General features: G+C 39.5%; 1 protein-coding gene across 1 annotated transcript in view; it reads left to right on the top strand.

Annotated features, from left to right (window-relative positions):
* Positions 1-12,772, top strand: part of ABCB11 (ATP binding cassette subfamily B member 11) — a 100,368-nt gene extending 87,596 nt beyond the window's left edge. Inside the window, exons 22-25 of the mRNA XM_069080192.1 lie at positions 987-1,184; positions 5,183-5,389; positions 10,706-10,852; positions 12,050-12,772. Of these exons, the coding sequence (XP_068936293.1) occupies positions 987-1,184; positions 5,183-5,389; positions 10,706-10,852; positions 12,050-12,250 (753 nt within the window). The 3' untranslated portion in view covers positions 12,251-12,772. The remainder of the gene's footprint in view (positions 1-986; positions 1,185-5,182; positions 5,390-10,705; positions 10,853-12,049) is intronic.
* The last annotated feature ends 12,918 nt before the right edge of the window (positions 12,773-25,690 follow it).

The following is a 25,690-nucleotide window of genomic DNA, read 5'->3' as shown; positions in this document are numbered from 1 at the left end:
TGACCTTAGACACTTATTAACTGTGTGACCCTGGGTAAGACACTTAATTCTGATTACCTTCCCCCTACAAAAAAAAAAAAAATAGAATCATGGATTTAGATTGGGAAGGGACCTTAGGAACCATCTAGTCTAACCTCCTCATTTTACACTTAAGGAAACTGATGTCCAGAGAGATGAAATAACTTGACAATAGTCACACAGGGAAATTTAAATCTAGCACTCTTTCCAAATATTCACTTTCTGATAATCCCCAAAGCGATTTCAAGTCCTTCTATATTTTAATGGACTATGCATATGTATATACATATGTATGTATGTGTTTGTTGGGAGTGGGGGATAAGGGGATATGATATGGAAATTGCCTTTGGTTCAAGAAGGCTGAATAAACTTGCATCACACTCAGAACCTCAAAAATATTTTAAAATTGGTCAAATGAACTGAATAAACCTAAGCTTTACAGAGTCAACCTTTAGAAGAAAACCCCTGCTACCGTGAGTGAATTGCAGAACAATACCAAAGGTCACTATGTCTCTCCGCAGCTCATATTTTAAATCTGCTTTCTATAGGAGCTGGCAATTTTGCTTGAGTCATTCTCAGGGAAAGTGATGATTTTTTTTTTCTAGAATTACAAGGTGAATAGATCAGGAGGCATGAATCCAAGAAACCATAACCTATTAATATCTTTTTCTTTGCTGTAGGCCTTCATTGGCACAGAGTTTGAGATCTGGTTTCCTTCCTAGTGGACCAAGGAAAGGAAATGCTCTCAGGAACAGAGAAAAGGGAGGGAGATTCTTATCACTTCCTCAGACCTCTCCCGCCCTCCAAACCTAATAGCACACAACTAGAATTTCATTTTATTCACTTCCTCTTTCTAAGTAGCATGCTCTATCATCATGGTGGTAAAGGTGTCTTAAGATTAATGTACTTTTTCAAGGTTTTGGGCTCTGATGTGAACATAAGTAATTCCCTATTTCTTCCATCTGTAGGACAACTTCAAAGGGAGTGTTGACTTTATTGATTGTAAGTTTACATATCCATCCCGACCCACTGTACAAGTTTTGAATGGCTTCTCAGTGTCTGTTAAGCCTGGCCAGACTCTTGCACTTGTAGGAAGTAGTGGCTGTGGCAAAAGTACCTGTGTTCAGCTGCTGGAGAGGTTCTACGACCCCAGTAAAGGGAAGGTGGTAAGTAGTGCCAAGGGCTTTCCCTGCCATCCTGCTGGTTACAGACTACCTCCAACCTCCTGAAATTTTTTTTCCAAGGTTCCAGATGGCTAGAGACACTCTTGCTTTGGACACTTAACCCTCAATGTTTTTCTGTTTCCAATCATTTGCTGGTTGACCTAACTTTGCTCCTATAATTCCTTCCTCCAGATAGCCTGCTGACTACTGTAGCATGCAATGACAGCAGGTCACAAGGCAAGCTTTGAGCTCCGTTTGTTTAAAAGAAGCCTGGGCTTGCCTAGAAATAAAGCAGAAAGTGAAGCTTAACCAGGATGGGGATGATGGGAAATCTGAGAAAGGGGCCACAGTGAACTGAGTTGGTCAAAACCCATAAAAAGTAGAACACAAAAAAAGGATAGATGATTTCTCTTCAAGTATCTGGTTATCTATATGGAAAAAATACTGCAGATGCTGGAGCAAAATGCTAAAATGAAGAATTTAGCTTGCTGTTTTGACTTCCTTGATGTTGCTTTAAAAAAAAAAACCCAAGTGATTGAAAAAAATTTTTTTGGTCTCCATGAAAGTGTCAGACAGATAAAAGTTCTTTTAGGCAATTGGTGTAGTGGAATGGGTATGGGGGAGAGAGGGAGAAGTGGGGGGGGGTGAAGTAGGAGGAGGGGGGAGGAAAGAGAGAGAGAGAGAGAGAGAGAGAGAGAGAGAGAGAGAGAGAGAGATTGAAAGAGCAGTAGAGGATGTGAAGAGAGGGAGGATAGGAGGAAAAAGGAGAGAGAAGAGAAAAATGGAATGGAGAAAAGGAAAGATGGGAAGAGGGAAAGGAAAAAGGGAGAGAAAAGAGGGATACAGGTAGGAAAGGGAAGAGGATAGAGGGAGAAAAGGAGAGAAAGGAAGAATAAAAGAAAAAGAGGGAGAGAAGGGAACAATGAAAAGGGGAAAGCAAGGAATAGTGCGAGAAAGAGAGACTGGGAAAGGAGAAGAGAAACTGAGGATGCAATGGAAACTGAAGGATACAAAGAAAGCACATTCCTAAACAAAGCAAAGCAAACAAGGGCTAAGAAGAGATAAGCAAATGGATATAAGTAGATTCAGAAAGACCAGGAATGTGAGATCTAGAGGAATAAGGTGCTAGAGAAGCAGACTCAGTTATTCTCTATGAATCTGAATGATTACATAGTATTTGTTATCACTTCCTGCTAACAATTTTCAGTATAAAGATATTAAATCTACTTTGAAAGTAGCTGCTGACTGGAGTGTTTAAAAAACAGATTATAAAGGAATCAACATTTCTGAAATTGCCATTCACATAAAGCCTATTGCTCAAAACAATTTTAAGGTCCTTGAAGACTAGAAACATATTTACCAGGTCTTTTGTATCTCCCTGTAGTAACTGGTAAAGTGCATTGTATCTGTTCAAACAAACTATAACCAGGGCAAGGAAATCAGAACTCTGTTCCAGGGCACTAGCATTTTATGACATAGAAATTTAAAATAATGATTTTTAAAAAGTGTACAGTGTTAAAATTTGTTAGATTTACATTTTTGGTAACATTTTTTTTCCTCCTGTAGTAGCATAGAAAGAAGTAAAAATAGTTAGACTAGGAAGGTACCAAATATCCAGCTTCTTCCTCTACCCAGTTCCTAGCCACCTATCAGGTGGAGCTCATCTCACATATTGGCCCTGCCTTGCTCCTCTCTAAGGACCACTCTGGAGGTGAGGCAGAATCTCTATTATCTCCTCTCACTGTGTGTTATTCTGGAGTCTCCTCACAAGGCAGTGTTCAATCACACACACACAAATATGCACACACACCACCACCACTACCACCATTGCTTATTTGAGAGCAAATTTAGTGCTCTTTGGAAGGAAGGGGGGGGAGGAAGAAAGGAAAGTAGGAAGGAAGGGAAAGAGGGAAAGGAGGGAGGGAGGAAGAAGGAAGTCAGAAAGGGAGAGAGGAAAGGGAGGAAGAAAAAAGGGAAGGAAGGAAGAAAATAAGGAAGGAGAAAGGGATGGAGGAAAGAAAAGGACAGAAGAAAGGAGGAAGGGAGGGAGAAAAGAAGGGGTAGGGAGGGAGGAAGGAAGAAAGGAAAAAAAGAAAAAAGGATGGAGGGATAAGGGAAGAAAAGAAGGACAAAAGGAAGGAGGATGGGAGGTAGAGAGGGAAAAAGAAAGGGGAACAGAGGGAGGACAAAAAGGAAAGAGGGAAGGAAAGGAGGAAAAGAAAGAGGGAAGGAAAGGAGGAAAAGAAAGAGGGAAGGAAAGAAGGAAGTAGGGATAGATGGAAGGAAGGAAGGAAATGAAAACTTATAAAACTTCTATAATAGGTTTCTGTGACGGGAATTGAACTCGTCTCCCTAACTCCAAGCCCAGACCTCTTTGCACTGTGCCACATAGCTAATCAAAGCATTCTTGTGTCCAGCCCTGCTTTCTGTTGGAAGTCAGAGAATGAGAGACTGAGTTCCAAATAAGCAATATCCTAGTCTCAGGTTTATCAAATGAAGATAAATACTTTCCCCCAAGTAGGTAAACATAATAGTATTATAGGATTTAGAGCTAAAAGAGACCTTGTGGGTCAGCTGTTCTAGTTCCTTCAATCAATTGATGAACATATTGAGGTCCAGAAAAGTTACATAGTAACATTCTCAAGGGCAAGTAAGAGAGCTAGTGGCATTTGAACTCAGCTCTTCTGACTCTAAATTCAATGCCCTTTTCACCACACCAAGGTTCTCCAAGACTTACAAGCATTCACTGATCAACATGGATCTATGCAATATTATATTTTTATTAGAAAAAACTAAACAGAAATGTAAGCATATATGTTTGCTCAACAACTACTCACATTTACATTAATTTCAGTGCATAAAATATCACAGCATTTTTTCCAATTTCTCCAAATCAAGATTTCTCCCTATTAGAGTTCTTTGTCTATTCATCCTTTTCATGCTTCTTTCATCTCATGATTTCTTTGTAGTCTTCATACTTGTCTATTTCAATGGTTGGTCCATGATTGGGTTCATTAAATCATAGATCTAGAAGTGCAAGGAATTTTGCAGGTCATCTAGTTCCTGCCTTTTATTTTACAAATGAGGAAGTAGAGACTTGAGGAAGTGAAGGGACTTATCCAAGTTCACACAGGGAGTAAGCCCCAGAAGTAGAATTTGAACCAAGATCCTCCGACTCCAGAGACAGTGCTCTTTGTATTGTACTATATTGTTTCCTATTATCTGTGATCTTTAATGTAAAGGCAGGGGAACTGGGAATTGAGATGCCCTGTGCCATCCAATTTGGGGACTCTTGTCTGGCTTTCTGAATCCCTACCGACTTGCAATATGTTGCAGTGACTATATTAATGATGCCAACTGGGCTCTTAATTACAGAGCATTGTTATACCATGAATTTTTAAAATGAAACAACTAATTCATTGTAGAGGGATCTTTTGCACCAACATTACAGGAGAATATATCATTTTCTTTACACGAAACACCTCCTCTAAGTTCCTATTGTGATGCCTCATCATGCTGCAAAGGTGATTCTATGTTCTAAGGGCTAGGACAATGGAATATGAGCCCTAGGAAGACCTTCCAAGCAGGAGGTCTTCAAGTGTGGGACCAGTGATGGTCAGTATGCCTATCATCCAAGAATCAAGTCTAATAGGGTCAACTCTTTACCAGAAAGTTACCACCATGTGATTTTTTTTTTTTTGGTGACACATGAAGACCACTGACTAAGGTTTAGAAGGTTTGCAGTTTCCCTTGATGGAGAGAGTACCCATATCAACAAAAACATAGAGCCCCCAAGAAAGCTGACACTAGATAATGTATTACATCTGAGTCCCCTGTGTGTCTATAGTTTTGCCAAATTCCAACCAAACCAAAACCTTATTAGAGCTGTGAAATGCTGGTTCTGCCTCTACATGAAGAAGTGTATTATTCTGAATGTGGAAAATTCCCTGATAGCTGGACTTCCAAACTATGATAAACTGTATTATCCCCTTTATTGGCAGATAATAGATGGACATGACAGCAAACATGTTAACGTCCAGTTCCTTCGATCTAAAATTGGAATTGTATCCCAGGAGCCTATATTATTTGCCTGCAGCATCGCTGACAACATAAGATATGGAGATAACACTAAAGATATTCCAATGGAGACTGTCATTGAAGCTGCAAAGAAGGCTCAGCTACATGAATTTGTCATGTCACTTCCAGAGGTAAGTACCACAGTAGAATCCAGAAGCATTCCCAGAATCCCAGAGTAATTTTCCCCTAAAAGGGGAAGCAGAGATCAAAAGCAGACTAGTGATGGTGGGTAAGGGAAACCCAAGGCTATACATGAACACATAATAATTTTCTTGCACCCCAGAGTTTATTACTCTTTTAAACTAAAATAAATGTACTGTATCAATATTCTGTTATGTTTTGAGGGAAGACTCATTAAGCACACTTGAGAACCTCACAGAATTTGGCAGGCAAGAGAATACCTCATTTAAGCCCTATCTACTTGGGGGCAGGTATAAGCTGCATCTACTGTTTTGTAGACTGGCTTTCCTAGTGCCAAGGACTAACTCATACCTACTCTAATTCTGTGAAACTCCAAGAGTTTACCTCAGGTGTCTGTTGTGGGATCAAGGACACAGACAGAACAAAGTTGAGGAAGTTCATTCCAGATGATGATGAACTCCATCCTCATCCCAGAGAAGCAAAGTAATTAATAAATAAATGCATAAATTAATTAATTAAAATAAATAAGTAAAAAAAGAAAAAAAATCCCTTTTAACTTTGACTTTGGAACCTCCTAGGCATGGAAGTTTCCTACTTTTCTCATTTGTAAAAGCTGAGTGGTGCTCTGGGTGGAGCTGGAGGAGAAAGCTGGCTTTTTTTTTTTTTTTTGGCCTGTTTGTTTATTGTTTGCTTTTTGCTCTTTGCTCCAAGGTTTTTGGCTAAACATCTCCCATAGTTTTTATTCTAAGACTCTGCAGAGATTTGGTCTAATCCTCAAACAACATGATAATTATTCTTTGCTGTATCCTAATGTGAAAGGCGAATATTGATGCTTTCCTGTAAATTACAAAGCTGTGGGGATAATATTCAGCATGATAACAAATAATGTTTATCATGTGCCTACTGTGTGCAGAGCAATGTGCTAGACATTAGAAGAAATAAAATAATTATGGTTAAGGAGGTTATAGTTTGGTATGAGAATGATACCAACACAATTTGTTCAGTATTACATAATAAGCATATTATAAAACAAAATGTTCTGTGTATTCTGAAGGGACGAGAGATTGGGGAAGTTTTTCTACAAGAGGTGATATTTGAGGTGGGTTTTCTGAATAGATAGGACTTCAAATGGCAGAGAAAAAGTGGAGGGAATGCATTATAGGCATAGGAAATAACCTGAGAGTTAGCCACTGAGGTGTGGGAGCTCAGGGGACAGAGACCAGTTCAATCTATCTGGAGCATAGGATCCATGAAGGGAAACATGACAGTGGCCAAAAAGCCACACTTGTAGCCAGGAAGGCCTGTCTCTGAAATATGCCAGTGAATAATCTTGGTTCTCAGTGCAACATCCAGGTAGCTCTCTAGGACTCTAAATTGAAGAGTAATCCTAGATCTCCATTGTTAGAGGGAGTGTCCTCATTGAAGCTCTCTATTCCAGTGAAATTACAGATCTAGGGGCGGCCAGGTAGCACAGTGAGTAAGAGCCCCAGCCCCAGTGTCGGGATGACCTGGGGATCAAATCCAGGCTCAGATACTTAGCACCACACCCAGAAATAACTGGCCGTGTAACCTTGAGCAAGTTACATAACCCTGATTGCTTTAAAAAAAAAAAAAGAAAGAAATTACAGATCTAATAAATAAGGGAAAGATATATGGAGAAGTAATATGAGTTAGAAAAAGTAAAGTGTCACCAGATTGTAGAAGGCCTTGAATGTCAAAGAAGTTTGACCTTTATCTGGTAAATAATAGGGAGCCACTCAAGATTATTTTTTAGTAGAGAAGTGATGCTACAAGATAGAAACATAAGAAAAGTGATTCTGGTAGTGTAATGAAAGATGGACTAGAACAGTCCATAAACATTTATTAAGCACCTACTACATACCAGGCACTGTGTTAAATGCTGGAGATAGAGAAGTAGAAGTCAGTTCCTACCCTTGAAGAGCACACAGTCTCATGGGGGAGGCAACGTGTAAATAACTACGTATGGATAGGCTATATAAAGGACTAGAATGGATGGTGACAAAGACTTGTACCAGGGCAGTGTAGTGCCATAGGGAGAAGGAGATGGATGTAAGATATTGCAGATATGGGATCAACAGGACTTGGTCACTAGGTGTGTATGAGAGGTAAAGGAGAGAGAAGCTGAAAGTAACCCCAAGGTTATGACTACAGGGCTGAGTGACTAGAGAGATATAAGGGCAAAAGGCAGAACATTGGTCAGGAGGGATGGAATCAGTTCAGCCTGGGACATCTTGAGCTTAAGATCCTGTGGGACAGGTGGTAGGCAGTGTGGTATGAGGGAAAGAATCCTGGTTCTGGAGTCAGGAGACAACTGGGTTCGAATCTCACTTCCAAAACTCACTAGTTATGTGATCATGGGTAAACTACTTAACCTCTCTAAGGTTCAGTTTTCCTTATTTATAAAATGAGGATAAAATGGCTTCAGTTATCTTTTTTACAGAGTTACTGTGATCAAGTGAGATCGTGTATATAAAGCACTTTGTAAACCTGAAAGACCTCTGTAAATGTCAGTTGTCATGCCACATACCCGGCAGTTGGACATGTGGGTCTGGAGCTAAGAAGGAAGGCAAGCCTGAGCATCCAGATTTGGAAGCTGGTGGTTGAAGCCATGGAGGGAAAGGAGATGGTTAAAGAAGAATATGGAAAGAAAAGAGACTATCCAGAATAGGCCTTAGGAGAACAGTTGCATTAAGGGTATGAAAAGAGGATGAGAAACCAAAGAGGGAAACAGATAAGGAACAGTCAGAGGTAGGAAAATAAACAAGAAAGTATTATTATGTCTGAATCCAAGAGAAGAAGGTGGTCAATTGCCGTGGGCTGCTCAGTGTCCAGCACTTAGCATGATTCGGAGATGTGAATAAGAAATGACCAGTCCATGTGGGTAGTTAAGGAAGAACAATGAACTCCATTTATTGATTCTCAGGACAAGGTTTTTATAGAGCAAAAGAGACAAAGGAAGGGGACTCAGGTTTTCTTATCATTATCTTAGTCTGTTATATACTGGAAGTAGCACAGAATAGATAATTTGATAAGGATTTGTTATCTAGGAGACTAAAGTCTTAGGGTAAAACCTTTGATCTAGGCCTCAGGTACCTCCTAATGTAGCCGCAGCCATAAACAGATACAATTGAGAGCAAACTCAAAGCCAAAGCTGCAGTTCTCAAAAGACATCATGTTTAGAGCTGACCACACAAAGATACCCAAGTGCTGAATCAAATATTTTGTCTCTGAACAACTAAAGTCTTGGGGTATAGCCTGTTGGTCTCAGAACTCAAACAACATCCTTATAAATGTAATCCATATCAAAAGAACTCAGGAGCTAACTTGAAGAAAAGTCGTTTCTCAAAGAGGTCTTTGATATTCGGGTCCACTGATATCAAGGTAATTATCTGAAGTCCTGGCTCAGGCCTCTTTGGCTCCCAACAGTCAATAGTGTTGGAGCTTGGAAATCGGTGAAGAATGGTGAAGCCATTGAGTTTGGTAATTAGGGGGCTTATTTATGACCTTTAAAAGAACAGTTTCACTTCAGTGGTGGGAACAGATCAAAATGAAGGGTAGACGTGGAGATGGTTTGGAAATGGCAGCATCAAGTGTAGATGTGGATGGTGTATATGACAGGGTAGTATTACAAGTCTAGAAGGCTATATGGGTATGTGGAGAAGGCATAAACCAAGTCAGAAAAGGGAAAGGAGTTATTCTGACAGTTTATGTTCTCAGGAAGGAGGAATAATCTATTGTGTTAAAACATTCTATATTTGATTTTTTGTTAGTCTGAGTACTCATATAGGAGCCGAGAGGTCTCTTAGACATGCATAAAATTCTGATGTTCCCAGGAGAATCCATGGATAAGGACAAAACAAATAAAATTCATCTGTTACCAGAAGAGCCTTTTTGGGTGGGGTTAGACATTAGTCAAAGATATTATTCATCATTGAGAAGCCTCCAGGATTGAATCTGGTCCATGTAAGCCCCAAGTTTCAGTAATGGTCCAAGGGTGTTACATTAAGATTTTGGAGATGTGCACATGTTGTAGGCATATGGGAATGAATCAGCAGAGAGGGAAAGAGACAGAGACAGACAGAGACAGAGAGAGAAAGGTGGATAGAAAGAAAGAAAAAGAATGATTGCTTAAGTAAGGTCCTAGATGAGATGGGAGGAGGTAAAGGAAGCAAGGAATAGGAACATCTTCCTATCACTAAAATCAGGGAGGAGAAACTGGGTGATGATGCTGAGCAGTTATGAAGAATGCAGGCAAGAAGGGGTGGCCAGGTAGCACAGTGAGTTAGAGCACCGGCCCCAGAGTCAGGATGACCTGGGATCGAATCTGGGCTCAGACACTTAGCACCCACCCAGAAACACCTGGCCACATAACCTTGAGCAAGTTACTTAACCCCAATTGCTTAGGGGTGGCCAGGTGGCACAGCGAGTAAGAGCACTGGCCCCAGAGTCAGGATGACCTGGGACCAAATCCGGCCTCAGATACTTAGCACCACACCCAGAAATAACTGGCTGTGTAACCTTGAGCAAGTTACTTAACCCCAATTGCTTTAAAAGAATGCAGGCAAGGAGCTGAAAGAGTTTATGAGTGATAGATCTCTTCAGTGAAATAGGAGATTAAATTAACTGCTTAAAGTGACTGGTTGGCAAAGTGGATAGAGACCTGGCCCTAGAGTCAGGAAGACTCTTCTTCCTGAGCTGTATGACCAGCTGTATGACCCTGGGCAAGTCACTTAATCCCGTTGGCCTCTGTTTCCTCATCTGGAGAAGGAAATGGCAAACCACTCCAATATCTTTGCCAAGAAAATTCCAAAATGGGACCACAGAGAGTCAGACATGATTGAAATGACTGAACAATACCACCTTTGTGACCTTAAACAAGTCAATCAACATCTCTGAGAATTAGATTTTTAAAAATCTAAAAAAGAAAATCTAAAAAAATTATAAAAGGAAGTTTTTGGATTAGATGACTTCCAAGTAAGAGATGACCAGAATCATCAATCAGTCAATACTTAACAAGTATTTATTAAGTGTTTACTTTGTGCCAGCTACTGGGCTTAGCACTAGGGATAAAAAGACAAAACTGAAAACCCATAGGGGGATGGTGGTGGGGCATACATACTAATAGGGATGACAACATATATAAGTCCAGATATAATAAATGCAAAATGGATAAAAAGCCATGCCATGTGGTAAAGTCATTACCAACTAAGGACCTATAGAATATGGCAACAGTGGTCCATTTCAGTAACACATTGCTTCATTTGTTTTTTGCTTTTGTTTTTCAGAAATATGAAACGAATGTTGGGGCTCAGGGTTCCCAGCTCTCTCGAGGTCAAAAGCAGCGTATTGCAATAGCACGTGCTATCCTTCGGGATCCAAAAATATTGTTATTGGATGAGGCAACTTCTGCCTTAGATACAGAAAGTGAAAAGGTATGTATTTCCAAAAGAATATGAAGAGTCCTATTGTGATTACATCTATGTCTTTGGTTTTAGATGTGTTGTAGCAAATAACATTATTTTCCCAGTCTTCTAGAAGTACATTCCTTTTAGAAGCATGCAATATTTCTAGGTGGCACAGTGGATTGAGTTCTGGGTCTATAGTCAGGAAGCCTCATCTTCCTGAATTCAAATCTGACCTCAGACACTAACTGTGTGACCCTGGGCAAGCCACTTAACTGTTTGCCTCAGTTTCCTTATTTGTAGAATGACCTGGAGAAGGAAATGGCAAACCATTCCAGGATCTTTGCCAAATAAACCTCAAATGGGGTCACAAAGAGTCAGACAAAATGGAACAACAATAGCCATACTTAGAGCGATAGTTAAGAACAGCATTATTTTCAATGTAGCTGTTTCAAATAAGCAAAAGTCCAATCATTAAATAAAGCTTATTTGTAAAACTCTTTCAGGAACCCAAATGAACATTTTCAAAGCATAATGATTATTATAAACCAGATTTCTATTAAAATTTTACTTTTTTATTTTGTTTTTTTTAAGTAAAGTTTTTTTTAATTAATCTGTCTTTCATCAAATTATACTTTGTCTTTTAAAAATTAATGAATTAAGGGGTGGCTAGGTGACACAGTGAATAGAGCACCAGCCCTGGAGTCAGGAGGACCTGAGTTCAAATCCGGCCTCAGACACTTGACAATTACTAGCTATGTGACCTCGGGCAGGTCTTTTAACCCCAATTGCCCTGCTCTCCCCCCTCCAAAAAAGCAAAAAAAGAAAAGAAAGAAATTAATGAATATCTGTGTTCTCTCCCATTGAACATATGTTTTTAAAAAACAGAAATCCCTTCATATGTACATAGTCTGACAAAATGAATTCTCATGTTAGCCATGTTTGAAAATATATATCATATTTTAAGTTCATTACTTCTCTGTCACAAAGTGAGCAGGTATTTTTTTTTCTTTTTTCAAATTATATGGGACAAGACTTAAACTCAGGTCTTCCTGACTCAAAGTCCATCACTCTGCACTGAAGTACCATGTAAATAACAGTGATGATTTTGGTGAGGATGCCCTCACCATGTTCAATCAGGCCTTTGTGGTATGAGGCATGCACTGATTACAAAATGGCCCCTGGTACCATGTTCCTCCACTTGAACTTTTGGTCTTTTGTTCACAGACAGTGCAAACAGCCTTGGATAAAGCCAGAGAAGGACGGACATGCATTGTCATTGCCCACCGCTTGTCCACCATCCAGCATTCAGATATCATAGCTGTTGTGTCCCAAGGTGTTGTGATAGAAAAAGGGACGCACAATGAACTGATGGCCCAAGGCGGAACTTATTACAAACTAGTCACCACAGGAGCACCCATTAGTTGATTTTCGTCAAGAACTTTGTACATCTGAAATATAGGTTGCTTCTCAACAGGTACCATAGAGTATTTTGAAAAGAAACCATGGGGATTACAGAAGGACAAAATCTGAGAGCTGGAAGAGGCTTTTATGGACCTCTTGTCCAACACATGCACAAAAGGAATGCTTACTATAGGATGGCCCACAAGTGGTCATCCAGCCTCTTTGTGAAGACCTCAAAGGAAAGAGAACCCACCCTCTCTCTAGGTAGCCCAATCTACTTATGGGCAATTCATTGTTAGGAAGCTTTCTCCAACATCAAACTTCAATTTGTCTCATTTTAATTCATATCAACTGCTTCTGGTTCTGCCCTCTCAGGTCAAACAGAGCAAATCCAATCCTTCCTCCTTGTGATAACCCTTCAGGTATCTGCTGACAGCTGTCATGGACCCCATTATCCTTTGCTTCTTCAAACTAAATATGCCTATCGCTCCTTCAATCAATCCTCCTATGATGTTATGAGATTAAAGGCCTAACTGGGCATCCTCAGTGGAGGCTTTGTTATCACTACATGAAGAGATACTTGGAAAAAGTTTATGTCTTTAGAGAATCTGTGATTTTGGAAATGGAGAGGGGGGGAAGAAACTGTGAAAAGCAGAAACAGCCTAGGGAAATTATAGCCTGCCTATGTGGTGGCTGACCAAAGTTATTGTCCTTCATGTTGCCTAGATATTTTCACTTTTCTATATGACATTACTTGAAATTCCACCAAATTAGTAGTTCCTAAGGGAGTTTAAGCTTCCTTCTCTGGCGATATAACTATCCCTGGGAGATTTAGGGGTTTATCGAGCCCATATTTATGTGCATAAATTCAATCAGAATACTTTCAACACCTAATCAAGATTACCTACACTGAGAAAATTGAAGCATTGATTGCATGATCCAGTGGAAAGACTATTGTCTCTGGAATTAAAGAACCTGGGTTCAAATCCTGATTTGTGCTCACCACCCCTATGAGCTTGGGCAAGTCACTTAACCTCCTTAGATCTTGGTTTCCTCATTTGTAAAATGATGGGGTAGGACTTGATGGTCTATGGTGTCTTTTCTAGCTCTAGATCTGATGCTATGATTGAGAGAAAAAGAAATTAATTAATCATGAATAATGGAGCTCTTGGATTGGGGTGGGGAGAGAACAGGCTTGGGTAGGCTACTTGGATAGCATGAGACAACTGCAAATTTGAGGATAGTAACACTGGTATGGGAGAAGAGATGTGACAAAAAAGGAGGCAAGAGGATATCAAAGGAAAAAAAAGCTCATCCATTTCAAAATGTTTCCTGGAATTCTCCTTATATTTAAGAAAGGAACAGGAAACTCCCTACTTCCTCATACTGGTGTCTTGCTTCCAAACACCAAACTCACAGTAGAGCTCCTAGTTCTAAAGTTTACTGACATATGGGCTAATTAGGCTTGAGTGAGTATGAATAGATAATTTATAGTATTTTTCTCTTTAGGAAAATGTGTTCCAAATGTCAAGCATCCAAATTACAAATAAAGTTTTGGAACACAGCAGGACATTTAGGACCTAGCCTGATGACATTTGAAAGACCCCTACTGACCAGAATCTTCCCCCCCTCCATGTATAAAGCCTTCACACTTCTATCTATTCAAGACTCCACCCTCTCCCCCAACCTTTTCACTTCTCCCATAGCCCCATTCAGATTTCACCAACTCCACAAAGCCTTCTCTCTCCTCGAATTTCTCATAGTACTTTTCCTAGGCCTCTACTTTGCTTTTAGGTTCATTCTTGCTTCCCAACTTCTTGTATAGATATCTTTTCTTCTATTAAATTGTTAGCTCCTTGAGAGCAGAACCTGTGTCATATCTACCTTTATATTCAGGGTCTTAGACATGTTATGTACTTAATGTAAATTTCTAAAAGGAAATTGTATTGAAGGGGACTGTGCTGTAGCTCAATGTATGATGAAAAAGAAAAAACTAGTCCTGTGAGAAGAACATGGAAGCAAACCCACCACAGGGTCCAAATTAAGAGCCACTACATAGCATTCATAGCGTCCTTACCACAATTCCTTTGAAACATTAGCTGGACAGGTCCTGTGAAAGATGCCTTAGGAATAAGAGTAATCAGCCAATTCCATTGTGCTCAATGTTCTCTCATAATTAGGGCAGTTTCTCTCATTCTCTGCAGGGGTAGTGCAGTAATACACTTGGTGTCCTTTACTCCCCAGATACTATGAAATTGGAACTGGGAGTAGGGAAGGAGGGCAGGAAGAAGAGGAGCAGGAAGGAGTTCCAGAGTTAGCTGACATTCTAGCTCCAGGAAGCTGACACACTATCACTGGAAGAGAAGGTGACATCAACATTGCCTGGTTCAGATTCTAGAAGGCCCTCCACCTAAGCTAGCCCGTCTTCTACCTGAGATACTTTTGTATCTGAAACTGTTCCTGAAATACTGATCTTTCCCTCTGTTCAATATCAAACTTAAGTCAATAGTAACTCATTTTTTAGGGGAGATTCATCTTTTTAAAAATGCCACTAGCCTCGCCCACACATTACCTTTCAGCCTTTACCCCAGGAGATAAAACTTTGATGGATTTGTGATTTCATAGTTGTAACTGCTCCTTCCAGTGAGTAGACAATAAGTCCCCCAAGAGCAGGAAATATTTTATTTTTGTCTTTGTATACTCAATTCCTAGCACCATCGCTAGCACATGGTAGGCTCTTCATAAATGCATGTCAGATTGAACTGAACCACAATTCTTCTTTGCCTTCTTGTTATGTACAATAATTGCCCATTTCTTTCTATACATCTTCCACAGAGTATACACCTAACATACTGCACACCTTCTTCTAGTTATTTTAAAACTATTGCCCAACTCAGGTCTCTGTTTCTCATTTTTCTTACATAAGTGACCCTTCTCTTTTACTAGTCATACATGTTCTTGACTATATATATATATACATATATATATATACATATATATATATATGTGTGTGTGTGTGTGTGTATATATATATATATATATATATATATATATATATATATGTTTTTTTTAAGGCAATTGGGGTTAAGTAACTTGCTCAAGGTTACACGGCCAGGTGTTTCTGGGTGGATGCCAAGTGTTTGAGCCTGGATTTGATCTCCTGGTCATCCTGACACTGGAGCCGCTGCTCTTACTCACTGTGCTACCTGGCCGCCCCAACAAGATATTTTAAGACTCTTCTTGTATACATATCCACCATTGGTAACATGCCATGGCTACTTACTCACAAATGTCTCAAGTAAGACATCATCCTTTATTAGGGATTTTACTTCATTTGAGATTGTGGTGTTCCATGATTGGCTGTCACATAGCATCATTGACTAAGAGACAATGGATGTCAGAAAAGCCATCTCTTATATTAGGCTGCTAGGATTTGCAAGCCCAGATGCATTAGATGAGTCCCAAGTCGCCATGATTTGAGTAGTTATAGAATCCCAAAATGTGTCCTCAGTCACTGCTTCCAGCATAGAAAAAGCACTGCTTGCTACACTCATGGCAGCAATTGTGATCTGGTAAAAGCAACATTGCAAGTCACTTGGGGACTAGAAGTCACAAGAATCATTATATTACCCATTGTCACAGTTGATAAAATTTATTATACATTAAATATACTAAATTCAGTTGCTTCTAATGAATCTTACAAATTTTCAAAGAAAAATTTAACATGGTATAACATGGTATAAGTATAATCTAAATACAATTCTCTAATATGCAAATTACTCTTTGGAAGTATATTAGTGGGACATTTTGGGAAGTACATGCGCTACCAAAGCACTTGAATACAAATTAGCCCCCTGGGGAGGTAATTATGAACTAGTTGGTATTGCAATGGCATGGAACTTCAGTGAGCAACTAACTTTCTGTCCTGTAGTCGAGTTCATTGAATTGCCTGACATTTGGCAGATCTTCCCACTCAGACCAATATAAAATGAAATCTATCCATTTCTTGAATTTGTGCTACAGAAGAATTTGTAGATTTTATTCTTGAACCTTAGGTAACACTAAACCTCATCACCTCACACTTAGATCCATCCTCCATTCAGTAACCAGAGTGATTTTCCTAAACCACAGATCTGACCATGTGTAGCGCCAATGCAATATTTCCAACACCCACGATCACAATAAACATCTTGACTATAAGTATCATCACATGACATTCTATCATAAAATATACCAAACTCTCCGGATAGAGAACAGAACTGAAGCATTTATTTAGACACCAGAAAACCAAATCCCCAAACCAGAAAGCTGATTCCATCATAGTACCAAAGATATTCATAAGCCATAATAACACTGAGAGTCACAGCATTCTTCAGCCTTCCCACAAACCAATACAAGATCAATATTTACTCACAAACCTCTCTATCTTCTTGCCTCAACCTCCTCTCTTTTCCACCATCTCTCTGGCTCTGACCAGTTTCCTGTGGGCTCTGCTTCCCTTCACCAAACTCCTCCCACCACAGGGTCCATGTGACCACATTCAGCCTATTAGAGGACAGAGTTTATCTTCACAGCAGGCAAGCTTCCTTTGGACTCTGCTGCACCCTTCAGCAAATTCCCTCCATCACAGGCTCCATGTGATTACATGCAGCCAATTATTAGGGGGCAGAGTTTACTTTCAAAGCAGGGGAGGTCTTCAAACTCCTCCCAAGGACTATTAAAGGGCAGGGAAGAACTTCAAATTCCTATTCTCATTACATTCGGCCCCAAGATCTTTCATGTCCTTTACATAGCAAAAGTGTATTAACAATAAATGAGGGTTTAGGAATAACTGGTGGAAAAACTGGTATCAACAGAATTTTGCAACAATATAACAGGGATAATATAAAAACTTTTCACATAAAACAATAGCTTAGGGTGGGGGGCTCAGGCACAGTCACCCCATCCTTCCCCCCTGGAATGAATGGGGCTCAAAATCTTGGGGTAAGGGTAGAAGGTCTCTTCTCCAAAGCTATTTCAAGCTGAAATTGGATGTAGAGCTGTCCCTGCCCCAAGAGGTCCCATTTGAGAGTTCAGTTCTTTAACTGTCATATGGAGCTCCATCAATGCCAGGTCAGGTCCAGAGGTGGCATGTCACAGTCATGGACAGGGGGTGACATCCAACTTAAGTGATCGGTCATCTGCAGGTAGAGGGTACCAATCCTGCAGGAAACAAATCTTGCAAACAAGTTTAACAGACAAAAAGTAAAAGAGAAACAAATATAGGGTCAGCCATGCCTCTGGAATCCATGAACTCACTATCATAACCTCATTCACAGGAGAATATATGACACTGTCCTCCTTTTTCTATTCCAGTGGCTTAATACACTGCCACAAGCTCAGCACATTGACCACTTCCACCTATCCCAGCACTTTCTTTAATCTGATCCTCTTGAAGGTGTGACAAACTTGGATACAATGGTTCAGGAGCATCTGTAGGGGCAGTTCTCACTTCTCTATTCCATCTAACATCAAGCCCATTTTCTTGATACATTCTGTAAAGTTCATTAGAGTTGGAATACCATTAATTTTTCTAAAATCAACCCCTGCCCTCAGTAGAGCGATAAACATTTCTTTTCTTGGCAATCAATTCTGACTTTGAATCCACTAGCTATTTACTTTTCTCTCATGAGGAAATTTATCATTTTCCCATTCTCTTAAGTCACTTAACTATGAAATCTTATCCAGCACCTCTGAAAGAGGGTTCCCTATTTCACCAATTAGTAGAGTCAGAAGTAGGTGTTTATAAACAGGAGGAGCTGTCTTCACCATGATATTTCTATGAGGAACTGCTAAGGGGATTTCATGATATGTATCTGCATCTCCAAACATGATAGCAGTTTTCATTACTTCTTTCAACTTTCTCATAGTCTCTAAGTGAGTACCAGGGTCTGTCTCCACTAGGCCACATAGAATCAGTGGAGCAGCAGCTAAAGCTAAAAGATTGGTGGTATTGTTACCTCCTGCCAAATGAAAATCTCTAGAAGTTTTCTGGACAAAAGGATTCTGGCAAATACTTATAAATTTCAAGCACTGCACTCTATCACCACCCCCGCAGCTCCTTTGTCACTGATTCTTACCATCCAAGACACTAAGGATTCTCCCATCCTTTGGGTGAATCTGTTCAAAATATCAGTAATCTCCTGTTGAGTGAAATCCTCAAGTATCTCCTTGAATACCTGCCCTGACTCGCCTGCCTTCTTCTCAGTATGGGGCGTACTTCTGCCCTTGTAAAAGTTTCCTCATGAAACAATGTACCACTCTGTATTGTATCATTTGCTCCCAATGCACTCTCTTGGGAGTTGTTGTCATAGCAACTAGGCTCAGACTCTACCAAAACTGCGTGAACTTTCCTCCTGTTACTTTTTTGCTTCTTTTTCTGAGACAAATGACAACAGCCCTCTCTGCTTCCAGAGACTCTCCAGTTCTCTCTCCTTCCACCTGAGACTCAGCTTGCTCTTCTAAAGGAGGTCTCAAATTCTGGCACTTAGCCAACTCTTGTAACAGGTTGTCTCTGCTTTTACATACAATATGGTAGCCTGTTAGCAAAACCCAGCCTCTTCTACTCACTGCTTCCAGCTCTCTCACAGGTTTTATTGATATTCTTGGCAAACATGTTTCTAAATCTCTAGGTTCTCCCTGCTGCAGTCTCTGTTCCCAGTTTTCACAGAGCCCTGTACTTTTAGGCCACTCCCTTGCTAGGGAGGCATAAGGCAAATCCTCCCATAGACACCAGAAAACCGAATCCCAAAACCAGTAAGCTGATTCCATCATAGTGCCAAAGATATTCAGAAGCCATAATAATGCTGAGAGCCACAGCATCCTTCAGCCTTCTCACAAAACTATACAACATCAATATCAACTCATGAGCCTATCTGACTCCTTGCCTGAGAATCCTCCTCTCTCCCCCACTGTCTGGCTAGCTCTGACCAGTTTCCTGTGGGCTCTGCTTCCCTTCAGCAAACTCCTCCCACCACAGGCTCCATGTGATTACATTCAGCCTATTAGGGGGCAGAGTTTTTCTTCACAGCAGGGGAGGTCTTCAAACTACCCCCTAGGTCTATTAAAGGGCAGGGAAGATCTTCAAATTCCCATTCTAATTACACCATGTCACCTACTTTCCCCCACTCGATAAACTCCAGTGGTTCCCTGTGACCTCCAAGATGAAAATCCTTTCTGTTGCTCAGTCTTTCATAACTTAGTCCCTTCCCCCTCACACACACCTTTTCAGTCTCCTTACACCTTACTCTCCACCAAGTCCTCTTCCATCAATGACACTGGCCTCCTTGCTGCTCCTCACAGAAGACTTGGCTCCAGGCATTTTCTCTGGTGGTCTCCCATGCTTACAATGCTCTTCTTCCTCATCTCTGCCTACTGTCTTTCCTGGCTTCCTTCAAATCCCAACTAAAATCCCATCTTCTACAGGAAACATTTCCCAACCCCTCTTAATTCTAGTGCCTTCACTGTTAAAATTATTTCCTCTTTTTCCTGTATATAGCTTGTTTGAATATATTTATTTACTTCTCTCCTCCACTAGATTCTGAGTTCCTTGAGGGTGGAGGTTATCTTTTGTCTCTTTTTGTTTTCCCAGTGAGCTTGACCAAAGGAGGAGTTGGATAAATCTTCATTGACTAACTCTTCATTTTTTTGCCTTTTGGAGGGCAATTGGGGTTAAGTAACTTGCCCAAGATTACACGGCTAGTTTTTTTGTATGGGTGTTAAGTGTCTGAGGCCGGAACCGAACTTGGGTCCTCCTGACTCCAGGGCAGGTGTTTTTACTCACTGTGCCACCTAGCCGCCCCAACTGACTAACTCTTTGTACCCCAGTCTCGTAGGAGAATTTTTCATCTCCCTGTTCTGTCAGAAGCTGACACAGAGTACTTGTATGGAGGCAACTGAAATTCTTTCCTTTGATCATTTCTGTTTCCTACTTCCTCATGATTCAACCATGTTCCACCACTGCTGGCAGAACAAAGACAAATTCCAGACCTTTCCCCAATGATGTATATGCAAAAAGGTAACACAGTGAAAGGTTCTGTCCTAAGTAAGGAGGTCTTGTGATTGACTCAAACAGTTGAGTATTTCCTATGCCCTGAGAAAATGTTACTAGCTCCAGTGTCAAAGGGGCCCCATAATAGCATCTAAGTTATAATATGTCCACTCCTTAAAAAAGATCTTGCATTATTTCCAAAGTATTCTCTATCTCTGGAAAGTGATTTGATTAACCTCCCTTGACTCAATTAACCTTTTGCCTTTTTTTTCTTTTAGAAAAGCTATCTTCAATTGTCAATGAGCTTAGGATAATGATGACTTTCAAAGGAATATATTCATGCTTTATCATTAGTTTCATTCACACTGTCTTCCTAATGCATTTATATTTAAAGGATTGTCTTCATTTAACTAGCAATATCTCTAGCTTCTGTGGTGCCAAGTATTTAAAGAATAATTTTATTAAATCATAAAACTGAGGGAGAAAAACATTTTCGGTTGGATAAGGAGGAACTGACCTTTCATAAAAGAAGAAATTTCTATGTATTGATTTAAATTAAATATTCTCTAATTTGTAATGGAATCAGTGTGGAGAGGGGTTTTTGATTGGTTTTGTTGGAAAAAAAAATACACTTTATTTGCCTTAGGTAGAGGCTAGCTTGGAAGTGGTTCTTTCTCTCTCCTGCCTATGGCTAATTCATTTCGCAGGCCAGATTTTGCCTCTTGCCTGAGGGTGGAAGTTGGGTGGTCTGTGGGGAGGATAAGAAACAAAATCTAAGAGTAAAGTGAGCAGAACCAGGAGAACATTGTACATAGTAACAACCACATTGTAAGATGACTAACTTTCATAGACTTGGCTCTTCTCAGCAATACAAGGATCTAAGACAACTCCAAAGACTCATGCTGGAAAATGCTGTCCACATCCAGAGAAAGAACCATGGAGTAGGAATGCAGATGCATAATATTTGTTGCTGTTGTTGTTTTGTTTCTTCTTTCTCATGGTTCCTCTCATGGCTTCTAATTGTTCTTTACAACATCACAAATGTGAAAATATGTTTATATGAATGTATGTGTACAGCATATATCAGATTGCATGCTGTCTTGGAGAAGGGGTAGGGGAAAGAGGGGAAGAAAATTTAAAACTCGAAATCTTATGGAACTGAATTTTGGAAACTAAAAATTAATAATTAAAAAAAAAATAACAAAATCTGTCTATTCTGTGTTCCTGAGCTACATTTGGGGTGTTTCTAGACCCATAATTTCTATAGGTGTATTAACCTGATTGGACTGGCAAATGGGCCCTTGAGTCTTTTCTCCCATGTCAATGTAAATGGGGGGGGGAATTCTTCATAAACTCCCAAAATATAAGGGATTGTGGGTGTCGGGTATACATCCCCATGTAGGCATCTCACATATCTCATGAGGGCATGTGGACACTTACATACTCTTTGGCTTGGCTCATTCTCCCCAACCTACTCTCCTACAGGCTGTTTTAGGTTCCCAGAGCATTTAGTTATCCTCCAATTCTCTCAGAGTTCTAGGGCTCACCCAGCGGGTGGGAAATAACACTCCCCTCATACCTCATTTTTGCTATTGAGTGTCCACCAATGTATTTCTACTTACACAAACCAGCCACTCACAATGAGACTTTAGATCTTAAATAAAATTATTTATTTAGCCAAAAAAAAATTAATAATATCATGAATATTCATATATTAAAGCCAATGCATGAATAATAAAAATACATTACAAGACACACATAAACATTGTTCATACTCTCCCACCCATGCACTCAGTATCTGTGTGGGAGAGTGGGCACAAATTAAAAAGAATTTAGATGAGAAGCACATGAGGGAGGGGGAAAATGTGTTCAGGGCAACCAATAACAGCCAGCTGTTCTATTCGGGAATATCTTCATGCCATGAAACCCCTTCTCCCTTCTCTGCTTGCTACTTGTCTGCTGATCCTCATTGTTCTGTAGCAGGGCAAATCCTCTTTCATGCTTGCAAGATAGTGTAACATCCACAAGCTTGTTCAATGTAGAAACATCCTTGCTTTTAGAAAATGCTGCCTCTTAATTTGAATTATGGTTCCCTTTAAGTAAGAGAACTGCAAAACTCACCAAGCCTTTTATCTCTGAGTGCTACAGGACAGCCTGGTCAGCGCTTCTCAGACTGTTATGTTGCTAAATCAGAATGGATCTTGTAGCAAACAGTTGAGGTTGACTCTGAACAAAATAAACCACGCTAGCCAGCTCTGAAATAGGACAGCTGCAGCAATACCTGTCTTTCCTACTTTGGCTTTTTCCTACCAAACCAGAAGGGGTCAGCAAAGAGCTACTGGCATTACTGAAAGGTTTCTTACGCTCTTGGTGGCCCAGAAGAGCAACATTTGGGACCGAAACTCTTGTTTAATGAGGTTGAATTTGTCTTCAGTCAATCAAGAATCATATAGTTGAAGACTTCCAGCTAACTACTGCTGCTGGTGATCTCTTCAAACAACTGTGGTAAAAGCTGCTTTGGTTGTTTTTTTAATCCTCCTGCTATTTCTTCAATTTTGACAGCCTCATTCTTTACCTCCAATATCTTCCAATGGTCTAAATTAGTCTTCTGGTTCTCAATGACTCATCTTTCATTTAAAAAAGAGCAACTCACAAATTTCCCCAAGAAGTCAACATTCTTTTTTTTTTTAAACCATCCATCAGTCTCCAGACAGCTGTATGATTTTGCTTTCTCTTATGTCTTAAAAATGTATAAAGTGAACTGAAGGACCATAATGTCAGGTAAATCTAAATTTTCAACATAATCCACGATCTCATTTTCTGTCCTTGAAATTATTTCTTCATACTGTTTTTAATTAAAAAAATTCTTTCTCTGTCAACTTTAAACTATCAAAATGTTCACGTACAAATGATGAAATCTTCCCACGACCTTTATAAGATGATTTGTTTTTATATTTATGCCATAATTTATTTTCAGTTCTAAACTGTTCAAATCCCATTTGAGTACTATTTCTTCACATACATACTTTAGCAATTTTTACTAAATTAAAGCTATTTTCTACTCTCAGGCACAAATTTCTGTGAAGTTGGAGTCAGTCAAAGGGCTATACTTGAGGACCTAGAGGGCCTCATGTGACCTCGAGGCCACAGGTTCCCCACACCTGACCTTGATACTTAGGGAAGACATAATATCTGCAGTATTTGGACTGTGAGATGGGAGAAGAAATAGATTGGTTCTATTTGGCTCTTGAGGGCAGAATTAAGAGTAATGAGTGAGATTACAAAGAGGCAAATTTATATTTGATATAGGGAAAAAATTCCTAAGAATTACAGCTATCTGAAAGAAGGTTGGGTTGACTCAGGAGCTAGTGGGCTCCCTGATTCAAGGTCTTTAAGGAGAGGCTGTATGGGATTCTCAGTCATGGTTGGTTTGGACTACATACCCTCAGACATTCCTTTTCAATTTAGATATTCTGTGAACCCGAATTTCCCATAATAGGCTCTACCTATCAGAAAATCCTCATAAAGTTATCACCTAACCTATATTTTCAAATTTTCTCTTAGTTATATTCAGCAGTATTGTGAAAAATGTTTAACAATTGAGTCTATGAAAAAAAGTGGACATACCACACACTTTAAAAAATTTATTTATTTACTTTAAGTTTACAAATTCAGTTCCAAAATTCCTTGAGTTTCACATTTTCTCCCCCTTTACCCCCCATGGCAACATGCAGTCAAATATAGGATCTACAAATACCTTCACAGTAAACATTAGTCAAGTTGTAAAGAAGGATTATAACCAATGGAGTGAACAACGAGAAAGAACAAAACAAAACAAAAAAAGAGAGCAAGTAGTTTGCTTCAATCTGCATTCAGACTCTGTAGTTCTTTCTCTGGATGTGGATATCCCTGTCCATCATGAGTACTTTGGAACCGTCTTATAACCTTGCATTGCTGAGAGGAGCCCAGTCTATCAAATAGTCTTCACACATACCATGTGTCTATAGTTGTGTACAAATTTCTCCTGGTTCTGCTCTTCTCACTCAGCATCAGTTTATATAAGTCTCTCCAAGTTATCATGAAGTCCATCTGCTCCTTATTTCTTATAGCACAACAGTATTCCATTATGTTCACATACCTCAACTTGTTTGGCCATTCCCCAGTTGATGGGCATTGCCTTGATTTCCAATTCTTTGCCACCACAAAAAGAGCTGCTATAAATATTTTTGTACATACACGTCCTTTTCCCACTTCTATGATCTCTTTGGGATACAACCCTAGAAGTGGTATTGCTGGGTTAAAGGGTATGCACTTATTTATAACCCTTTGGGCATAGTTCCAGATTGCTCTCCAGAATAGTTTAATCAGTTCACAACTCCACAAACAATGCATTAGTATTCCTATTTTTCCACATCCTCTCCAGCATTCATCATTTTCCTGTTTTGTCATCTTAGTCAATCTGACTGGTGAGATGTGGTACCTCAGAGTTGTTTTGATTTACATTTCTCTAATCAATAGTGATTTAGAGTATTTTCATATGCTTATAGATATCTTTAATTTCTTCCTCTGAAAACTGCCTGTTCATATCCTTTGGCCATTTATCAATTGGGGAATGACATATTCTTATAGATTTGGCTCAGTTTCTCTGTATATTTTAGAAATGAGAACCTTATTAGAGACGCTGTTTGTAAAAATTCTTTCCCAGTTCTCCACTTCCCTCTTAATCTTGGTTACATTGGCTTTATTTGTACAGAAACCTTTCAATTTAATGTAATCAAAATTATCCATTTTGCACTTCATAATGCCCTCTAACTCTTGTTTAGTCATAAAATCTTCCATTCTCCATAAATCTGTCAGATAAACTATTCCTTGTTCTCCCTGATTACTCATAGTATCAGCCTTTATACCTAGATCATGTGCCCATTTAGACTTTATTTTGATATACAGTGTAAGATATTGGTCTATGCACAGTTTCTGTCATACCATTTTCCAGTTTTCCCAGCAGATTTTATCAAATAGTGAGTTCTTATCCCCAAAACTGGGGTCTTTGGGTTTATCGAACAGTAGGTTGCTATAGTCATTGACTGCTGTGTCTCCTGTACCTAATCTATTCCACTGGTCCACTACTCTATTCCTTAGCCAGTACCAAGTAGTTTTGATAACTGCTGCTTTATAATACAGATTAAAATCTGGTATGCCTAGGCCACCTTCCCTAGCATTTCTTTTCATTAATTCCTTTGATGTTCTGGGCCTTTTGTTTTTCCAAATGAATTTTCCAAATGAATTTTGTTACTATTTTTTTCTAGCTCTATAAAATAACTTTTGGTAGATTGATTGGTATGGCACTAAATATGCAATTTAATTTAGGTAGAATTGTCATTTGTATTATATTAGCTCGATCTAGCCACGAGCAACTAATGTTTTTCCAATTAGTT

This window comes from Petaurus breviceps, unplaced genomic scaffold (assembly GCF_028583685.1).
Source record: "Petaurus breviceps papuanus isolate PSGF00001 unplaced genomic scaffold, PetGlider_PUasm1.0 91133, whole genome shotgun sequence".
Lineage (NCBI taxonomy): Eukaryota > Metazoa > Chordata > Mammalia > Diprotodontia > Petauridae > Petaurus > Petaurus breviceps.
The sequence above is the reverse complement of the archived record's forward strand: the minus strand, read 5'-3'. Positions and strand labels throughout refer to the sequence as shown.